This window comes from Gossypium raimondii, chromosome 3 (genome assembly GCF_025698545.1).
Source record: "Gossypium raimondii isolate GPD5lz chromosome 3, ASM2569854v1, whole genome shotgun sequence".
Lineage (NCBI taxonomy): Eukaryota > Viridiplantae > Streptophyta > Magnoliopsida > Malvales > Malvaceae > Gossypium > Gossypium raimondii.
This window is the reverse complement of record NC_068567.1, coordinates 53,685,610-53,703,848: the sequence shown is the minus strand read 5'-3', so window position 1 is coordinate 53,703,848 and position 18,239 is coordinate 53,685,610. Positions and strand designations below refer to the sequence as shown.

General features: G+C 32.0%; 1 protein-coding gene across 1 annotated transcript; it reads left to right on the top strand.

The window, feature by feature from the left end:
• Nucleotides 1-1,825: 1,825 nt before the first annotated feature.
• LOC105794709 (pyruvate dehydrogenase E1 component subunit alpha-1, mitochondrial) lies at nt 1,826-10,923 on the top strand. The gene is made up of 8 exons (XM_012624005.2): nt 1,826-2,647; nt 2,723-2,802; nt 3,351-3,428; nt 7,317-7,412; nt 7,527-7,598; nt 7,700-7,753; nt 7,936-8,001; nt 10,558-10,923. Exons 1-8 carry the CDS (start codon nt 1,954-1,956, stop codon nt 10,600-10,602), a joined length of 1,185 nt encoding a protein of 394 aa, XP_012479459.1. The 5' UTR covers nt 1,826-1,953; the 3' UTR covers nt 10,603-10,923.
• The last annotated feature ends 7,316 nt before the right edge of the window (nt 10,924-18,239 follow it).

Below are 18,239 nucleotides of genomic sequence, written 5' to 3'. Positions count from 1 at the left end.
AAACTTTGAGAGTAGATCTTATTTTCCAGGTGCACAACAAGTACATAACCAATGACTTTTCCTACATAAGTTTTCTCTCTTGCAAGTTCTCATCAGTAATATTTTACCACGTAATTTTAATTGAGAACATATTATGAATACTGTAGAGTTATACTCACAGTTTTTAAAAATCTTGTAACTTTAGGTGCATTCAACCATAATAAGTTTTAGATAGAATTATAATATTATATTAGTCATAAGTAAATCTTTCACATCAAATATTTTGCTTTCAACCCTTTAATGGGGATGATGATAAAAGAAGATCACAAATATTATAAAATAAATATAAATTAATAACTCAATCCTTTTTTATTTATATGAAATATAATATTTTCCTCATTCACAATCTCAATATGAGATTCATTACAAATATCTTTTAAAAGTAATGCATTAACCATCACAAATTTTGTGCTTTTAAATATTGATATATTAGCTCTTCCGGAGCTTTCAACTAATTTTGTACTATCAAATATTAGAATAATATTTGTTTGTTTCAATATCAAATAATACAAATATTTTCTATCCGTAATGATAGAATTCACTACTACATTTTCATATCCTTCCTCAAAGAATATTAATGAAACAAAATATTTGGGCATACGTCACATATGTGACCAATAATATTTCACATTACATTGATAACATAAATTCTTTACCCTTTGAAGAGTTATCTTGAGAACTCTTATTGTTCTCTTATTTATTACTATGTTCCCACTTTTAGTGGTCCATAATTATATTTTTTATGTTCTTTATGTTTGCATTCACTTCAGAGAATGTAACAAATCTGGTAAGGTAGCCTCTATTGATTTTTTTATTCCATAATCACCATCGCAAACATGCGTATATTTTAAATCAAAATTTATTCCTTCATGTTGTCATGATTATTCTCCAATTATAATAAACATGATATAATAAATAAAATATAGTAAAATATATCTAAAGATCTTTAACATCATCGTTATCACCTTGACTATTATCACAAGCATCTATTCTGAGATTGAATCTTTCAACATCCTGAAGATGAGGTTGTGAGGGTGGAAGTTTAAGGTGAAAATAAATTTGATTTGTGGGACGACTTTGAAATATTTTGAAAAAATAGAGAATCATCGTGCTGATAACGTGTTATAAAATAAAGAAAGATGGAGAGAATAAAGAAAATTTGAAAGCAATAGATAATGTACTTTATTAATCAAAGAGGTGATTACAATGTTTCATCAGAGTCTCTATTTATAGGCATAAAAAGTATAAAAGAAGTAGAAATCTAATTCTAATAACTATTATAATTTAAAGTACATCAAAACTTTATCTTGATCATGATAGATATCCATTAAGTAAGAGATTCGTAACAATAAATAATTAATTAGTCATTAATTCCAATTATGTATAAAAACTAGTATTAATTGTTATTCCTTAAATTGATTGAGTTTAAATAATTAATTAGTCATTAATTCCAATTATGTATAAAAACTAGTATTAATTGTTGAGTTAGAATCAAGAAATATATGTTGCTATGGGAGTGTGTGGTCTAATTTAGGCAGCGAATAATAAAATAGGCAATCTATTAGAGTGTTAGGTAACGAGAATAAAGAATTGAGCAGGCCGCCAAGCCACCAACCCCGTGTGCAGTGCCGCACCAATTCCTTTACCGAAACAAATTGCAACAACAAGTCAACATCATCTAAGGTATGTATGGTTTTTCCTTTTGCTGGCCAATCTATTCCATACATTAAAAGCGACCCAATTGATTGATTAGATATATTTAAGGATTATTATATTAGGATTAAAATCTCCCCCTACAACACTCAATATTTAATTCCTCTCAACCAAACATACTAGACTCTCTTATTCGCTTTCCTTTTCCTTCGCTCTCTCTTTAGATCCGATCAACCGCCATCTCTTAATACGACGGTGGGCATGGCTCTATCGCGGCTCGCCTCTTCTTCTTCACGCTCCGCTGATCTTCTGAAACCCCTCTGCTCTGCCATCTCCCTCCGCCGCCCGATCTCCACCGACACCACTCCCATAACTGTGGAGACCTCCGTTCCTTTCACCTCTCACCAGTGCGACACCCCCTCACGCTCCGTCCAGACCAATGCCAAGGAGCTCTTCACCTTCTTCCGGGACATGGCGCTGATGCGTCGGATGGAGATCGCTGCCGATTCACTCTACAAGGCCAAGCTCATCCGCGGTTTCTGCCACTTGTACGACGGTCAAGAAGCTGTCGCCGTCGGCATGGAAGCTGCCATAACTAAAAAGGACTGTATCATAACCGCCTATCGTGACCACTGCACGTTCGTCTCTCGCGGTGGGACCCTGCTGGAAGTTTTCGCCGAGCTGATGGGACGCCAGGCTGGATGTTCTAGGGGCAAAGGAGGTTCGATGCATTTTTACAAGAAGGATTCAAATTTCTATGGCGGTCACGGGATTGTCGGAGCCCAGGTTCCTTTAGGATGTGGCTTGGCGTTTGCCCAAAAGTATTCTAAAGATGAAGCGGTCACCTTTGCTTTATATGGTGATGGGGCTGCTAATCAAGGGCAGTTGTTTGAGGCTTTGAACATCTCTGCACTTTGGGATCTGCCTGCAATTTTGGTCTGCGAGAATAATCATTGTGAGCAATTTGAATTGGAATGAAATTTTATTGGTCTATTAAATTTTTGTGGACTTTATTTATTTGATGTAACAGATGGTATGGGGACGGCTGAGTGGAGAGCCGCAAAGAGTCCTGCTTACTACAAACGTGGGGATTATGCTCCTGGTTTGAAGGTGAGACTTGGTTGGCTGAGAGATAAATAGTGGTTATAATTTGTTGGTTCTTTAGTATTGTTATTATGATTATTAAGTAAATGAGGATTTAGATGTATGTGATGTCGAAGTGACTATGACCAGTAGATGTCGTAAGAGTGACAGTGGATGGTAAAAAACTGTGATAGTTGTGATTTTGGGCCATGTGAGATGCTTCTTCTGCAGGTTTTATATTGTTGTTTTGTTCTCTTATCTTTTTATATTAGAAACTAAACGTTTGAATGAAGTTTCAGAAAAGCAGAATCTGAAGGGATTTTTCCTGCTTATACTATCGGTTCTTAATATTTAAGTTTGTTTTCTTCTAAGATGTAAGGCATTGATGCAAAAAGAATGCCTTCTAGCAGAACTTTAAAGCAACAACCTTTCTGTTCGGCTTAAGAAGCGTAATTTTTTTTTTTTGACAAAACTTGTCTTAGGATAATGCATGCTTAAATTCCTTTTCTCCATACTGTAGACATTGATGTACTTTTTAACTTCAATTCATTTGTTATGTGTTTCATATCTTCTAGGTGGATGGAATGGATGCTTTTGCTGTGAAGCAAGCTTGCACGTTTGCCAAAGAACATGCTTTGAAGAATGGACCAATTGTAAGTTTATTCATCCTGCTATTACCTATTTTTCATTTTTTTTTCTTTTTAATAATATTTTATTGTGCTCATTTTCTGGCCATTTTCCACATACGAATACTTCCTTATTTAAAGGTGTGAATCTACCACATCAACTTGAGAAAACTTTGGCTTTCTTCATCACTCATTTTAGTGTTTGTGTAAATTGTATTATCTTCCTTATGCCTAAAGCTGTTAGAGAATCAAATCCCCTGCTACATGATTGATCATGCTTGAACAAACTCCATAATTACATGCTTAACCTTGTAAGCTAATTCTACTAGTCACCTCTACAGTTAGTAGACTCATAGAATATGATATTGTTTCTCTTCTACACTATGACTGAGAGATACATGCTTCATTTTGAACTTTTTCTGATTAATCAATATTTGATTTACAACATTTGAGCTGCAAGCGACAGGATACAACACTTTGTTGGAATATTGTGCTTGTTTCAAACTGTTTTATGCTTGTGGTACTGAAGACATAGATCTATAAATTTTGTAGTGTGATATTTTATCTTGATATATTATGCAATAAAAAGGGTTGTATTGCATCCAAAGCCTTAAGATTGGAAGGTCACTCCTTGAGACTAGATTGCAGGAGTACTAAAATACAAGAGATTTGCATATAATGGACTAGACTATGCAAAACACTTGTTACCTTTGGGATGGGCCTGAGTGTTTTGCTGCTGTTTTTCTAGCAGTTTGATTCTGCCCCATTTTAACAATATTAGCATGTATGGATTCTTTAGAGGGGAGCTGATGAGGAGATGACGCTTATATGTGTGTGTTTGTGTATATACATATGTAGTAATTTGGATAGCATAAGGTAAAGTGAAACAAGCAACTTTCTATTTGTTTAGTTATTTAGATATTTAAATAAGTGACTTGGTGAAATATTAGATGAAATGGCAATTGAACTATTGAAGAATATGATCATTTTTGGCTACTTATTAGAATATACTTGGTGAGATTTGAAAAGTGGATTAGGTGATATATTATTTGTTATTTCATTTCTCTCAATGGTCGAATCATTACCTGAAGTCTCTTTTGAAGCTGATAAGTTGTATTAGGAAGTTGGAATATTTTTTATTTTGTAGCTGTTAAAACTTTTTGGCTTTACATTAGAGGTGTAAGCGAGTTGGCTATTGACTTGACTTTGTGCATAATTTTATTCATTTATTGTCAAGCCTAGTTTAAGCCATTTAGTACCTGATTGAGAATATTGTAAACTTACTCGAGCCTTTCATTTCTTTAATATATATATATATATATATATATATATCTAAGTAAATAACAAAAATACTTAGTTAAGTTTTGGTATTTACAATGTTACAACCTATACACATAAAGCCCAACTCTCCAAGTAAAAGAGACAATCTTTCAAAAAAATACAATTCTAATGATTATTCTCTGCATTTATTGCCTCTTTCAAACTCCAAAATTGAGTTCTCCTATGGATCTTTCTTAATTGCATATGTGCCCAATTGCAAGGAATGAGACTTGGAACCCACTTGGGAAATTATGGGATTTCCTTATGAGGTTTATATGGACCTAGGCTCTCCAACCTCATTAGTTAGCTTTTGGGGTGTGGTTCTTCAAAGGTTCATATAAACCCCTAAAAGCTAGCTGTTGAGGTTAGACCGTTAGAGAGTCTAGGTCCATAAAAACCCCTCAAGGAAATCTCATACTTTCCTATGTGGGATCCAAGTCCCTTACCTTGCAATTGGATGCATATCAGTTCACCATGCTTCATAATCCCAGTGCCCGTGGGGGTTAGCTTTGCTTTAGCTTAATCTAGCTTTGAGTGAACATTGCAATATCAACGTCACAATTTGAGCCATGGGTTGGCTTTGTGCTAGTTTTTTTTTCTAGCTTTCGGCGAGCACTAAAATACCGTCATCACCACACACATTATGCCGTATGGCTTTAAACTATCTAGTCTCGTGCAAACATAGCAATACTGACATCACCACTTGTCCTACATGATTGCAACTAAGAGGCATGATGGCCGGCATTGATATGGACCTTTGGAGAACCACACCTCGAAAGCTAGCTGTTGAGGTTGGAAAGCCTAGATCCATATAAGCCCCACAAAGAAACCCCTTGCTTTCCTACGTGGGATTCAAGCCCTTTACCTTGCAGTTGGGCACATATAAGACCTTTCTTCTCAAATCCAAAGTATGACAATTTTGTTTCCTATGTAATCTTTTCCTTTCTTGAATATATGGCTATGAAATCATTCACTTTCTTGAATCTATTGCTGCATTGTGATATTAATGCAATTCAAGTTGCATAAATACAGCTCTATTTTTCATTTTTAACTTTCATTTTGATTTATTCTTTCATCCATTATGTGCTATATAATTTTACTGTTAGCTTAAATTAATTGATTATATATTTATTTATATTGTTGCTGCTGCATTATTAGTTGATGTGGATCTTTGGGGAATTATTCATTTTAGGCCATTGTTGAATTCCTTTTTTTCTGTATTATATTAATAATTCTTTTATTATCTTTTGTGTTGTGAGCTGTCTTTTCATAGCTTTACTTAGGTTCATAGTTTCAGATTTTAATTTTGAAAATCTTGGATTCATATATTAGCTGAAGTTCTAAGTATTGTTGTTTGAAGCGAGGAAAATCACTAAGCCTAGTTGAGGCTATCAAGCTGACCTCTAGCTGCTCAGGTAACTTTTGTGAGCAGAGCTCAAGCATAAAAATGAAGCTCAGTAAAGCTTTGAGTCTTGAATTTTATATGGAGCTAGGCTCTCCAACCTAAAAGCATATTATCCACTTAAATTTTTATCTTTAGACGTACAAAAGTATAAGCTTTCTATTTTAGCAGTGTACAAATCCCACCTATATAGGCTTAGAGGAAAATTCTAAAGCTCCTTTAACTTACTGATCTCAACTGTGGCCTTGAAATTTCGAAGAATCATCTACTTTTTACCCTCATTTTGATTATATCTGGTTCTAGAGGAATACTGCTTCAGATGCATTGTTAAGGATAGAGCTTTTCCAGAATAACATTGGAACCATTTGCTTGAGAAATTTATCCCTTCCCCTCTCTCTCCAACACCCCTCCCCCTCCCCAAAAAAAACCCACACAAAAGAAAAGTAGAGAAATTTTCATGGCTTTAAAGATGCTTCAGAAATCTTCTGAAAATTTGTAGTCCAGCCAGGGTAATCATAACTTCCTAACTTTTATAGAAACGATGAGCATCTATTTATGTTACAAAAGCTTTAAGGGATTTGTGAATCTCCAATATCAGTTGCTTGGTATTGATAGTTGTGCTGATCATGCCCTAAGGATATATGGTAATTACTGGGTAGCTGATAAGTTTGCTTTTATGCTTATATTTGATGAAAAGATGTTTACAGTGACAATCTAATGGCCTAGATAATAGTAATATGAGGCTAAAGCTGTATTCTTTTTCACTTTTCATTGCCACATATAAAGCGAAAGTGCAGTCTATGTGCGAGAATCCTTGTATTGCTTCAACTGCGAGGTACAAAAATAAATGCTTGCTTGAGTGAAGACACAATTTTATATGCCTGTGTTTTTGTGTCTTATATGTCATCATAATCATCATCATAATATATATTATAATGACATATATTATGACATGAGTTTAAAGTTGTGGAAACTTCATTCTACAAGTGCCTAATTATATATGAATCCTAATTTCGTGGTCTTTATAAGTCATGATAATTGGGTTGGGATTGATGGAAGGATTTAGATTTGCAATTTATCTAATTAGTTGATGAGAAATATTTATATGGTGCTATTGCCTTTGCGAAACCTCATACCATTTTCTATATTTTATTGCATAATAAATTATGTTAGTTTGTTGTGCCTATATGCAGATTCTTGAAATGGACACTTATAGGTATCATGGTCATTCCATGTCTGATCCTGGAAGCACCTATCGAACCCGTGATGAGATTACTGGTGTTAGACAGGTTGATTTTCAATCACGTTGCCTTTTCAGGGATTCATTTGTTAGATGTTAGATATTTCATGTTGTATTTTGATCAAGTTAATCCAAAACTGACTTCTAGATGTGATGTTTCTAGGAGCGTGATCCGGTTGAAAGAATTAGGAAGCTGATATTGTCTCATGACCTAGCTACTGAGAAAGAGTTGAAGGTACTTTTAACTAAGTTCATTTATGAAGCTATCAGCATGGAAATATCGTTAGACTTATTTATGGTGATAGATATATGAAAGTATTTGGAAAAAATTGTCAGGACATTGAGAAGGAAATAAGAAAAGAGGTAGATGACGCAATTGCTCAAGCTAAGGTAGTACATTTTTTGCTGACTTCATTTTAATTTTGTGATTCTCATTTTAAATGATTGTATTGAAGTTTATCTGTATTTATTTTTTAATTATATTATTATTTAGAAATTTTGTCTAGTTGTCAGCATATATGGAAAGAACGTTTACAACATTGGGTTTTGTTCCTCTCTTTTTTTGATTCCAGGAAAATCCACTGCCTGAATCTTCTGAGCTCTTCACAAATGTGTACGCAAAAGGTTTGGGTGTTGAGGTATGAAATATTTACCTAATGCATGTTCTTTGTTTGTCACCTTCTTTGCAAATGTACCTTACTTGTCCTATTTGTTAAATGTCACCATCAAGTAACATTGCTATCGGATAAGATTGTTATCCTTCAAACGTAGAGATTTGCTAAAACACCTCATCAGGTATCTATTTTGAAAATTTTGTTAATCCAAACTAATCTATTTGTTAGCCCATTCTTCATTCTTACCAAGTTGTCCTTGAAAAATGGGCAAGAAATTACCTGATGAAAGCTAGTAGGCTTCTATGTCGGTGGGAAAAATGTTATGTTGATCCCTTTCAGTTTTGACTTCTATGATTAAGTTTGTTTAGCTATCCATCAATGATCCTTGGTGCTTTGACAATAAAGTTGAATATCATAGGTAGGAACCATGACTTAAAAATTAAGATACTTTTGTTGCTTAATCAAGGTATTAATGTTCTTTGTGTACTTGTGTCTGAAAGGGAATTGGGTTTTGGCCTCATGTTCAAATATCAAAATATTATAAACAATAATTTATCTAATGTAGATGAGCTTACATTAAATACTAGTTAAAGGTCAATACATAGGAATTGCTTAAATCTTCTTACTTTAGCTTGAGATATATATGTGTGGCCATCAACAATAATTTATCTAATGTAGATGAGCTTCCGTTAAATAGTAGTTAAAGGTAAATACATAGGAATTGCTTAAATCTTCTTACTTTAGGTTGAGATATATGTGTGGCCATCATCATACAAAATTTTCAATCATGTGAAAACAATGTCCCAAGTCCCAACCTACTTAAGATATTGTAATCTTAAGCATACCAATCCCTGCATGAATCCTGGCAGACATTAGTCATCTTGAGTTTTCTCCAAGCTTATGAGCATACCAAGCGTGTTGCCTGTAATGGTCCACACAAACAATTGGTGGAGCCTTTGTAATGGATGGAATCAAATTCAAAAGGCTAAGGAAAACTCTCTTATTTCTTTTAATGTGACTCACTTGAAAACTTTTTGGGGAGTGTTCTCAAAGAAATTGAGAAATCATGAAAGAGGTTGGCTATCATGGTGTGTGTGTGAGTTTTGACAAATATTTTTGTTCTCAAACTTGCTTTGAATATGTTCGAAGTCTGAGTTGGTTGAGTGCAACTAGATCTTCAGGAGATTATGTCCGACTCAGCTGGATGCTGAAAAATTAAGTACTAAATTTTTAGTACTAAATTTTATAAGCACTGAATTAGTCAAAATGAAATACTGAATAAATCATGATTTTTGAAAATTTATTATTTCATAATTTTAATCTTACTGATATTGTATTATTTATTTTATTTCGAATAGTTTTGGATAAAAGTTAAAAGATGAAAAATATTTTAATAAAATGAAGAAATATTTTATTTTAAAAATAAAATTTTGAAAAACAAAATCAACTTGATATTTTTCATATTAAGTGATAAGTACTATCTACTTATCATATTTCACACTTTTTTGTTGAAAATAATTAAAAAATTAAATGTTGAAATTTTCATTTTCAATGATTTATCAAACACATCCTAAGAGTAAAATGCTCTATTGCTCAAGGCATTGAATGTGGCAATCCTACTTAGTGTTCGAATTAATACTCTGGATGATGAGGTGAGTCGAGTGATGAAGAGTTTTAAGCTGGTTAAAACTCACATCATTCATGGACTACCTTGTCCGTCCACTTAGGGGAGTTTTAACTTGATTAAAACGCATTCCATTAATCAGGTCTACCATCAAAATCATAGTAGTGAATGTACAGGAGGAAATAGGGCGGGTAATTTATTGGAATATGCTAGCTTGCCCTTGCCCGCTTGATCTCCTAAAAGGTAAAGAGATTGGCTTTCCTTTCTTGCTTGCCTTAAGACTTTTTTTCGGCGTAAGACTGGAGCGACATGGGTTTACCACAGGAACTAGATGCCTTTAGCACTCGTATACAAGCTGGATGGAAACTCCCCTTCTGCAAGACCGACTAGGGATGCAACCTATGGAAATGAACTAAAACCTCGAGAGAGGCTACGCCAGTATCAAAAAGCACTTGTAGGGAAGCCGTCTACTATTCCAAAAAGAAGGAAAGCGCCAAGGAAGGGGCATATTACATCTATTCTTGGAGTGCTAAAAGTAAAACATACTTTCTGGCTGCACAAAGCATTGCCTGAACAAGTTCATATCGGCAGTTGAATTCAAAACTGGATTTGTGGTTTTGAAAAGAGATTTCAAGGCTATTGTGTTTCATGGCTTGATCTTACATTATTAATACATGATTGTCAGTCATGTATGTCACTAACATGAAGATAAAAGTAAAAGTGATAGGTTTGTATTTATTGAATATGCTTAGCCAAGCTGATTGACTTTAGGACATCTATTAATAGTACCTATAGATGAGAAAACTTCACTGGACTAAATGACATTGACAAACCCAATGCATATTCTGTTTATACATAAGTAATTGGATGTTCCCTCGTACAGTTAGAACTATGGCAACTGTTCTTTCCGTTTTGTGACGATTCTAACAGGATTTTATTTATTCTTTTAACTGCAGTCATTTGGAGCAGATAGGAAAGAAGTAAGAGCTATACTTCCATAAATTGGGACTTTGTTGGAACGTCTTCATTCTTTTCTTTAGTTTTACCACCCTCAACCTTGGAAGAAAGAAGAATAAAGAACCAAAAGAGGGTAACCAGCTCTTCCAAGTTACAAATATGACTTAGCACTTGTATTTGTACGGAATACTTATTATTTTCCCTAAAAATTACGGGCAGAATTGCTCCATTTAAATTGTGGGTTAACCCGCCCATGGTTTTACACTCCTATGATTAAATTGTTTGGTGTTTTGCTCACAGCAATACCTGGATATTCATTTCTTGAAATGCAGAGGAGCTTAAATGCTAGCATTTATCGATCCAAATGGCGGTTGAGTGTTCATTCTATATATTTTTGTTGATAACTTAGGCTGAAATGTCTCGGGTTGGGTTCCTCCTAGTTTTGCCTGCCACCTGCTTTGGACCACACTGCGGAGGATATGACCCATCTGGTGATTGATTAATGGATTGATGTGTGCCTTTTTTATTATCCATTTCCACCATTGCTAACTTAGTTAGGGATGATCATCAAAGCATTGCTGGGCAGCACTGAAGTTTGGTGGCCCTATCTTAGTCCTCATCACTGCTGCATTATCCCACGTAAGAAGCATTTACATTTGAAATTTGAAGGCAAACTTTATATCCTTCGATCCAACACATACCGTGAAGAAACCATGTGAAAACCATGAAACGGCAGAAGTAGAAAGGAAGTCGCCCGCGTTCACGGGCTAGCTGAAATTTGAAAAATGCTAAACAAAATTATCCGTTTATTCTTTATCAACTTTTTTATTATTCATAAGACTCACGAATCAAAAGTCTTTGGTCTTTCACTCTCGTGTCTTCCATCCCCCAAAGACCAAGTGGTGGGAGCGGAGCAGGAGAATCATATGGTAGGGGATGCCCCCACACATTGAACCACTAGCCAACCAAGGCAGAGCCTCGGGCCACACCATTTTCTTACCCACTGTGTCGGTAGTATTGAAGTCAGCCACTTTCTGCATTTGATATGCCATCACCTCCTCCCTTGAGCATTATTCACTCCCCCAAAATTGAATAATTTTTACTTTATCACTGCAACTCTTCTCACTTCTGGCTTCGCTTGGTTTCTACCATAAAGACAAACTCAGGGTATCCTATGCAACATAATATACGAGTACACCTACTTTCCCAACCTCCCCATCTTCCAATAATTTATTAATACACCACACATTAATTAATCCCTTATTAACCTTCTTTATAATAATCAGCTACCAAACACTTGGTTTTTTTTACCTGACCAGACCAGACCAGACCCACACGTGCAATTAACTTTTAAGTAGAATAATAAGTTTGTCTCCATTGCTCTCTGTTACATTATTCAACAGGTGAGGTCAGGCATCAGATTTACATTGCTCTCTCACAGACCCTGCAAAATCCCCATTGTTTATTTGCTAACTTTTAATTGAAATCGCCGTGATTTAGTGTTAGATTTGAGCAAGTAGATAATTAAAATTGTTGTTGGAGGTTGCAACTTTTAATTGCTTGGTTCACGAGGTCTTTTTGATCAAATAAACCCCTCCCTTTTTTTATTTACAACTTGCCTGGGCTGCTCAGATTCTCTTTGATAAACAAATGTGCACCGACCAACCAAACCCCATTATTTATCCTTTGATTTTACTCTAATTATAATTTGCTCCGGGTATAGTTAAATTATTCTCTAAATTAATTTATTATGAAAAAATATAAGAGAATTTAGAACACAACATGAATTGAAAAAATAATTAAAACATTACATGTAATGAAAACAATATGAATGTGTTAAGATCTGCACAATACAAACTGTTAACATGTAAATATTTATATAACCATATATCACAAAATAATTAAAAAAAAAAACTTAGAAAGTATCTAAATCAACCCTTTTAAAGGTCCAGGCTTATTACCTCCAAAATAATTATAGTATCGAAATATAGATTTATGTTATACAATTGGACTATGCCTTGAAAATTCAAGTAAAAATGTTTTATCTTGTTTCCATGCCAAAGACTTCAATGTTGGGTCTTTGTGGTGGAATGACTAATTTATACTTCATTTTGTGACTTGTGAAAAAAAAGGAAGCTTTTAAGACAAATTTAAGCCTACGCACATAACTAAAGTTGGATAAGATTCTGATTTCTAAGGACATTGGCTTCTTTGACCCTTCATCAAGAAATCTCACTCTTCATCCCCACTCAACCATTGATTATTCTTCCCTTCTCTTTCCATAGGGAGCCAAATCAACTCCAACTCAACTAATTTTTAACCCAATCCGACTTGAAAGTGTCATTTATTTTTCAATGTCGAGTTTGGGGTGAAATGGATTGCCAAATAAAAAATTCGGGGTCTGAGTTTAAATTTATCGTCCCTTTCTGACAAAGTTATCAATGTTTTTTTTCTTTTAATTTCATAACTATTTTATATATTTTAATTAAAATTTATATAAGACTTTATAACATTTTAACTATTTTTTATATTTTATATTTTTATGAAATTTTATAATATGTATTTCATTTAATCTTGTAAAAATAAAATAATATAATAAATTTTGGAGCAAATCAAATTGTTTAATTTTTTTTGGGTCGGATTCTAGTATTAGAATTTTACATAAATTGAATTCGAATAGAATCTAAACAAGAAATATAAAAATCAAGTCGAATTTGGAAAAGGGTTAGGGCAAGAAAACTTGAAAATTGACTCGAACCGAGGTGTTCTGATGGTTTGTGAAATGCAAGTTAAAAAAGTATAGATACTTAAAACCAAACTGAGTTCTATTAGTTATTTTTTATTTACTTGAAAACTTTTCTTTTAAAATATTTATGAAAACTTTTTTGAAATATTTATGAAAAAGATTTTTAAACTTTGTCAAATTTTTGAACCATAAAATAAAATTTATTTTTATCAAAATAAATCTAAAAATCCGAAAAGAAAATTAATATAAAAAACAAAGAATTGGAAAATTCCAAAATATCCAACCATCCCTATTTGGAGATTACATTTTCATGCTCCTTTGTTTGGATAAGGTTTTAAGATTATTATTCATTAATACAATATTACTATCATAAATAATACATTAAAAGTTGGGATTTAATTTCACAAATTGTAAACTAACACATTCGGCTTTGGGTTAATATACTCTTTGGTACTTAAGTTTGGTTTTAATGTTCAATTTAGTATTTGAGTTTAGTTTCAATGCTCATGTTGGTACTGAAATTTCTCAAGTTGATACTTGAGAAATTTTTATCTGATTTAATACTTAAAATTTTTTATCCCAATTAAGTACTTAATTTTTTTATTAAAGCATACATGTCAAATATTCATTGTATCATATAATATCGTTGTACCAAATTGAGACAACACAAACTCAAAGTATCAAATTCAACCTTAAAACTAAACTTAAATGCCAAATGGTACATTAAGTCAACAAGTTTTGCATGTATTTGATAAAAAATGGAATTAAAAACAACAATGTTTTAATTTCAAATCCATGCATTGTGAGAATTTTTATTTTTTTAAGGAAAGAACTCTATTTTTAAATCAATTATTATAAATACTATTAACTTCATCACCATGGTAAGAATTAAACTTAAAACCTAAAAAGGTCTAGTTTCCACCTTATTACACCATGTTAGGGATCAACCCGTATAAATAACAAGATGGTAAAGGTGGAAAAGAATAAACACAAATATTTACACACAAAAATTCCTCCGAAGAGAATAAAAATCACAAGCAAAAAAAGTTTCAGCTTTTCACTAAATGAGTAAAAAAAACGAGAGTACAATATGGAGAAAATTAACCTAAATGTACATTACCCAAAACCTCGAAAACAAAGCCCTAACTCGAGAACAAAATTCTGTCCATAGTTACCACGAAACTCTCACTAAAACTCATATGCGACTACATCTTGTCACCTTCAAAAAGAAAAAAATTATTGCTGATAGGCATGTCAAAATCCAACAAGGAGAAGTAGTCCTGTTGAGCTGTACAAAACGTGGCTGCAAAACATCAGGAATTGTCGTGACGTGCCGACTCTCTTCGTCACAACGTCGTCGTCATGTCTATTGCCAAAAATTGGTGTGTTGTCCCGATATCGAGTCTATTTTAGTCCTTCTTCGATTGTTCGTCGATTCTCGTCTAAAATACCTTACAACGTGTCCGAAGGCGCGCTGCACAAACGAATTAACTCATCAACTGATTTTTTTATATTAAAAAAAACCTCTCATCTGAAAAATTAAATTAAAAATCTCTAAAATAGAAAAATAAAAGTTTTAACAGCTAATAAAAGCAGTGGCAATGATGAAGAAAGAAGTAAATATTTTAATATTATTTTATATAGTTGAAATTGCTTAAATAATGAGTCCAACTTAGATGAAAATTTGCAGCACATGTATTGCAAGCAGATCACATTTTTGGAAAGTGAAAAAGCCTTAATTAAATCTCCAAAATAAAAACCCAAATTGCATGGTTGTAGTCCAATGAGAAGACAAGAAAGAAGGCTTTATTTAATAATGATACAAAAAAAACAAAAGAGGAAGGGAGCACGTGATCACATGGGGGAATGCCAGCCACGATGAATGAAATTAGGCATAAACCAGCTGGAATGCTTTGGGTGCGTAGCTGTCAGGCTATTAGTGGCAGGCCCATGCTCAGGCTGGCACCTCGGGGAAACTCAACCACTTAGATTATGCCATAATTAAACCATAATTAATATGCTAATCCAACGGGACTCGCCAACTTTACTATTTTTGTATTTCAGATTACAACATTACTATATTTGTTCCTTCCTTTTTATATCAATATTCAAAATATCCATTTTTATGGATGTTAATCATATTTATAACCCCGACATTAAATTTTTGGAGTTTAATTAAACTTTTAAAAACTTTGAAAGTTTTAGTGAGATTTTTCAAAATTTTGGTAGATTTAATTAAAATTATAATCTCTTTTAGAGATTTTATAAAAATTTATAATAAAAAAATGAAGAATCTAATTGAAATTTTTAAAATTTTTCAAAAAAATTTGAAAGACCTAATTAAAGTTTTCAAAAAATTTTAAGGACATAACTAAAATTTTTAAAACTTTGAGGGGCCAAGGTCCCTAGGCCCCGATGAGGATCCGCCTCTGTACCCTTGTATTGTTTTATTTATGTTACTAGCTCTTCTTTATTGATTTATAATTTAGGATTGTAAAATTATATTATAATTTATTCCAAATAAATATATATATTCTAGATTATGATATATTCATAATATGGTAAAAATAAAATTACGTGATAAGTGTATTTATAAAAATTCGAGACGGTAAAGTATAAATGTTAAAACTATAGAGGTTTGGGTTTAAATCTTGAGTGATATAGAATGACAAAACACATTCATAATAATATGTTTTGCTTTGCATGATAAGGGTATTTTGTCATCACACAATTGAGTAACCCGTGTCACCAACTCAATCAAATATTTAGTAGTATAGATATACTAAGATATATACATAACTAGTTTTCTTATTCGTACAATGCATGAATTGATTGTGTATTAATTTAAATATATTATACTTAATTGTTAAAAATTGATGCAAAATTTTATTAAAAAATGCATTACATTAAAAATTAAATTAAATTGGTTTTTTAGAAATTATTTTTAAGTTTAGTTTTAAAATTTTGATTTAAAATTGTTTTGCCTTAAAAGGAGCAATGGTTAAAATTTTGTAAAACACTTGTTAGGCATTGATTTGAACCGTGTTACCTCCATCCCTACTCTTAATGTTGTATAGAAAAATATAATTTAAAACTTTTAAATATATTAGATTTGATATGTATTTGATAAGAATGATGCGAATACGTTTTATCATGTTTAACCATAATTTAGGTTAACTCTAGAAATATAAAATAATGTTTAATTAAGATAATGCTTAACAAAATGGTATCATCAATATTCATAGAGGATTATTTGATTTGTTTGGCTAATAATTGGGATAGAAGTAGGGATGTTTAAAGATTAAATTTAAGCTCTCTTCATCTCCACACAGGAATTTTCTATAGATTGTTGATAAGGATTATTTTAGATAAAATTGTGTTTTTTTATTTATATATATATATAAGAGAATTTGCTAACATTTTCCTGAAATCACAGTTTAACGTAATAATTTTCATGAACTTTTGTATTATATATATGTTTGTATGATTTTGCATATAACATAACACTTATGAGCTCATCTATAACATGTTAATTCTTGGATAAATTACACTAATTATTTCTAAATTTTATTTTAACACTCAACTTTCAAAAATTATATAATAATCACTTAACGTGAATTGTTATATTTTTATCACCTGTGACATCACACATTAATTTAAATAGTTAATTACTAATTTGGTCCTTGAACTATAACTAAAATATCATTTTAATTTTTAAAATTTTTCTTAGCAATAATTCAGAAAATCTTAACAAACAAATAAATATATTATAAAACAATTTTCAAAATTAAAAAAAAAAGCGTGCCTGCTCCTCTTTTATTAAATTTATATCTCTTTTACCTAAGCAAAAGAAGGAAATTTGAAGCAAACCCGTTGTTATTCCTATATTTTCAGTGGATTCATCCTGGGACACAAATAATTAACAGAACCAAAAGCAATCATTTTTACTTCTTTTTCTAACTAAAAGCAAAATCAAGGCCTTTGAGATAAAAGGAAACAAATAATGCCCCCAAAAGTGATCCATTTGATCAGCAATCTTACCCAAACTCAAGGCTCAAATTCATTTTCAACAATATGTTCCAAAGATCTGCAAGAATGGAGAGCTTGTTGAGAATGCTGAGAGATTTTATCCAAAAGGTGAAAAATAAGGAGGACCACTCTTTGTTTACAAGCTTAAAAAGGCTAAAGGAATGGGTTAAGATTTATGGAGTTTACTTCATTCAATATTTTTTAATTTATTTATTTGTTTGTAAATTTTTTTAGAATTACTGTTAAGAAATTTTTAAAAAAAAATCAAATTGATATTTTAGTTACAGTTGAAGGATTAAATTAACGTGTTATGTTATTTTCTTAATGGTAGTTAAAGGATAAGTGAAAAGAATGCAACAATTCAATAATGTTGGGATTGTTATGTAATTTTTGAAAATTAAGTGACTGGAATGTAATTTAAATTAAGTTTAGAGAGAAAGGGCATTTGGGTTAAGTATGGGAATTAGTAAAAAATTGGTTGAAGAAGTCTGAGTTGAGTCTAATGCGAGTTATTCGAAAGTAATGTCGAGATTCAAACATAACAACTTAACATTACAATAATATGCTAAATAAGGATAATTCTATTATGAAATGCAATAAAAATTTATTTGAGGCGAGAGTTGACTTGCACCAACTAATCACCTCCTAACTCAATTACTTATAATTAAATATTATTTTATTTAATTATAATATGAATTAAAAAACTATTTGATTCATATTACACTCCACAACTTAAGAAGATGGTTAAAAGAAAATTAAGTATAAAAATTTGACAATTTTAATATATAATATTATTTTTATTTTATCTATTTCACCTTTTCTTTTTCTTTTTCTTTTTTTGTTAGTTAATTTAGTTCTTAATCTTTTAAAAATAGTTGAATTTAATCATCAATTTTTAAAAGAGTC

What these genes read in the sequence shown, in the direction of transcription:
- LOC105794709 (XM_012624005.2), top strand. Translation starts at nt 1,954, where the DNA reads ATGGCTCTATCGCGGCTCGCCTCTTCTTCTTCACGCTCCGCTGATCTT. An exon ending in GGTCTGCGAGAATAATCATT is followed by an intron (nt 2,648 to 2,722) that starts GTGAGCAATTTG and finishes TTGATGTAACAG; the next exon opens with ATGGTATGGGGACGGCTGAG. An exon ending in CTTTGAAGAATGGACCAATT is followed by an intron (nt 3,429 to 7,316) that starts GTAAGTTTATTC and finishes GCCTATATGCAG; the next exon opens with ATTCTTGAAATGGACACTTA.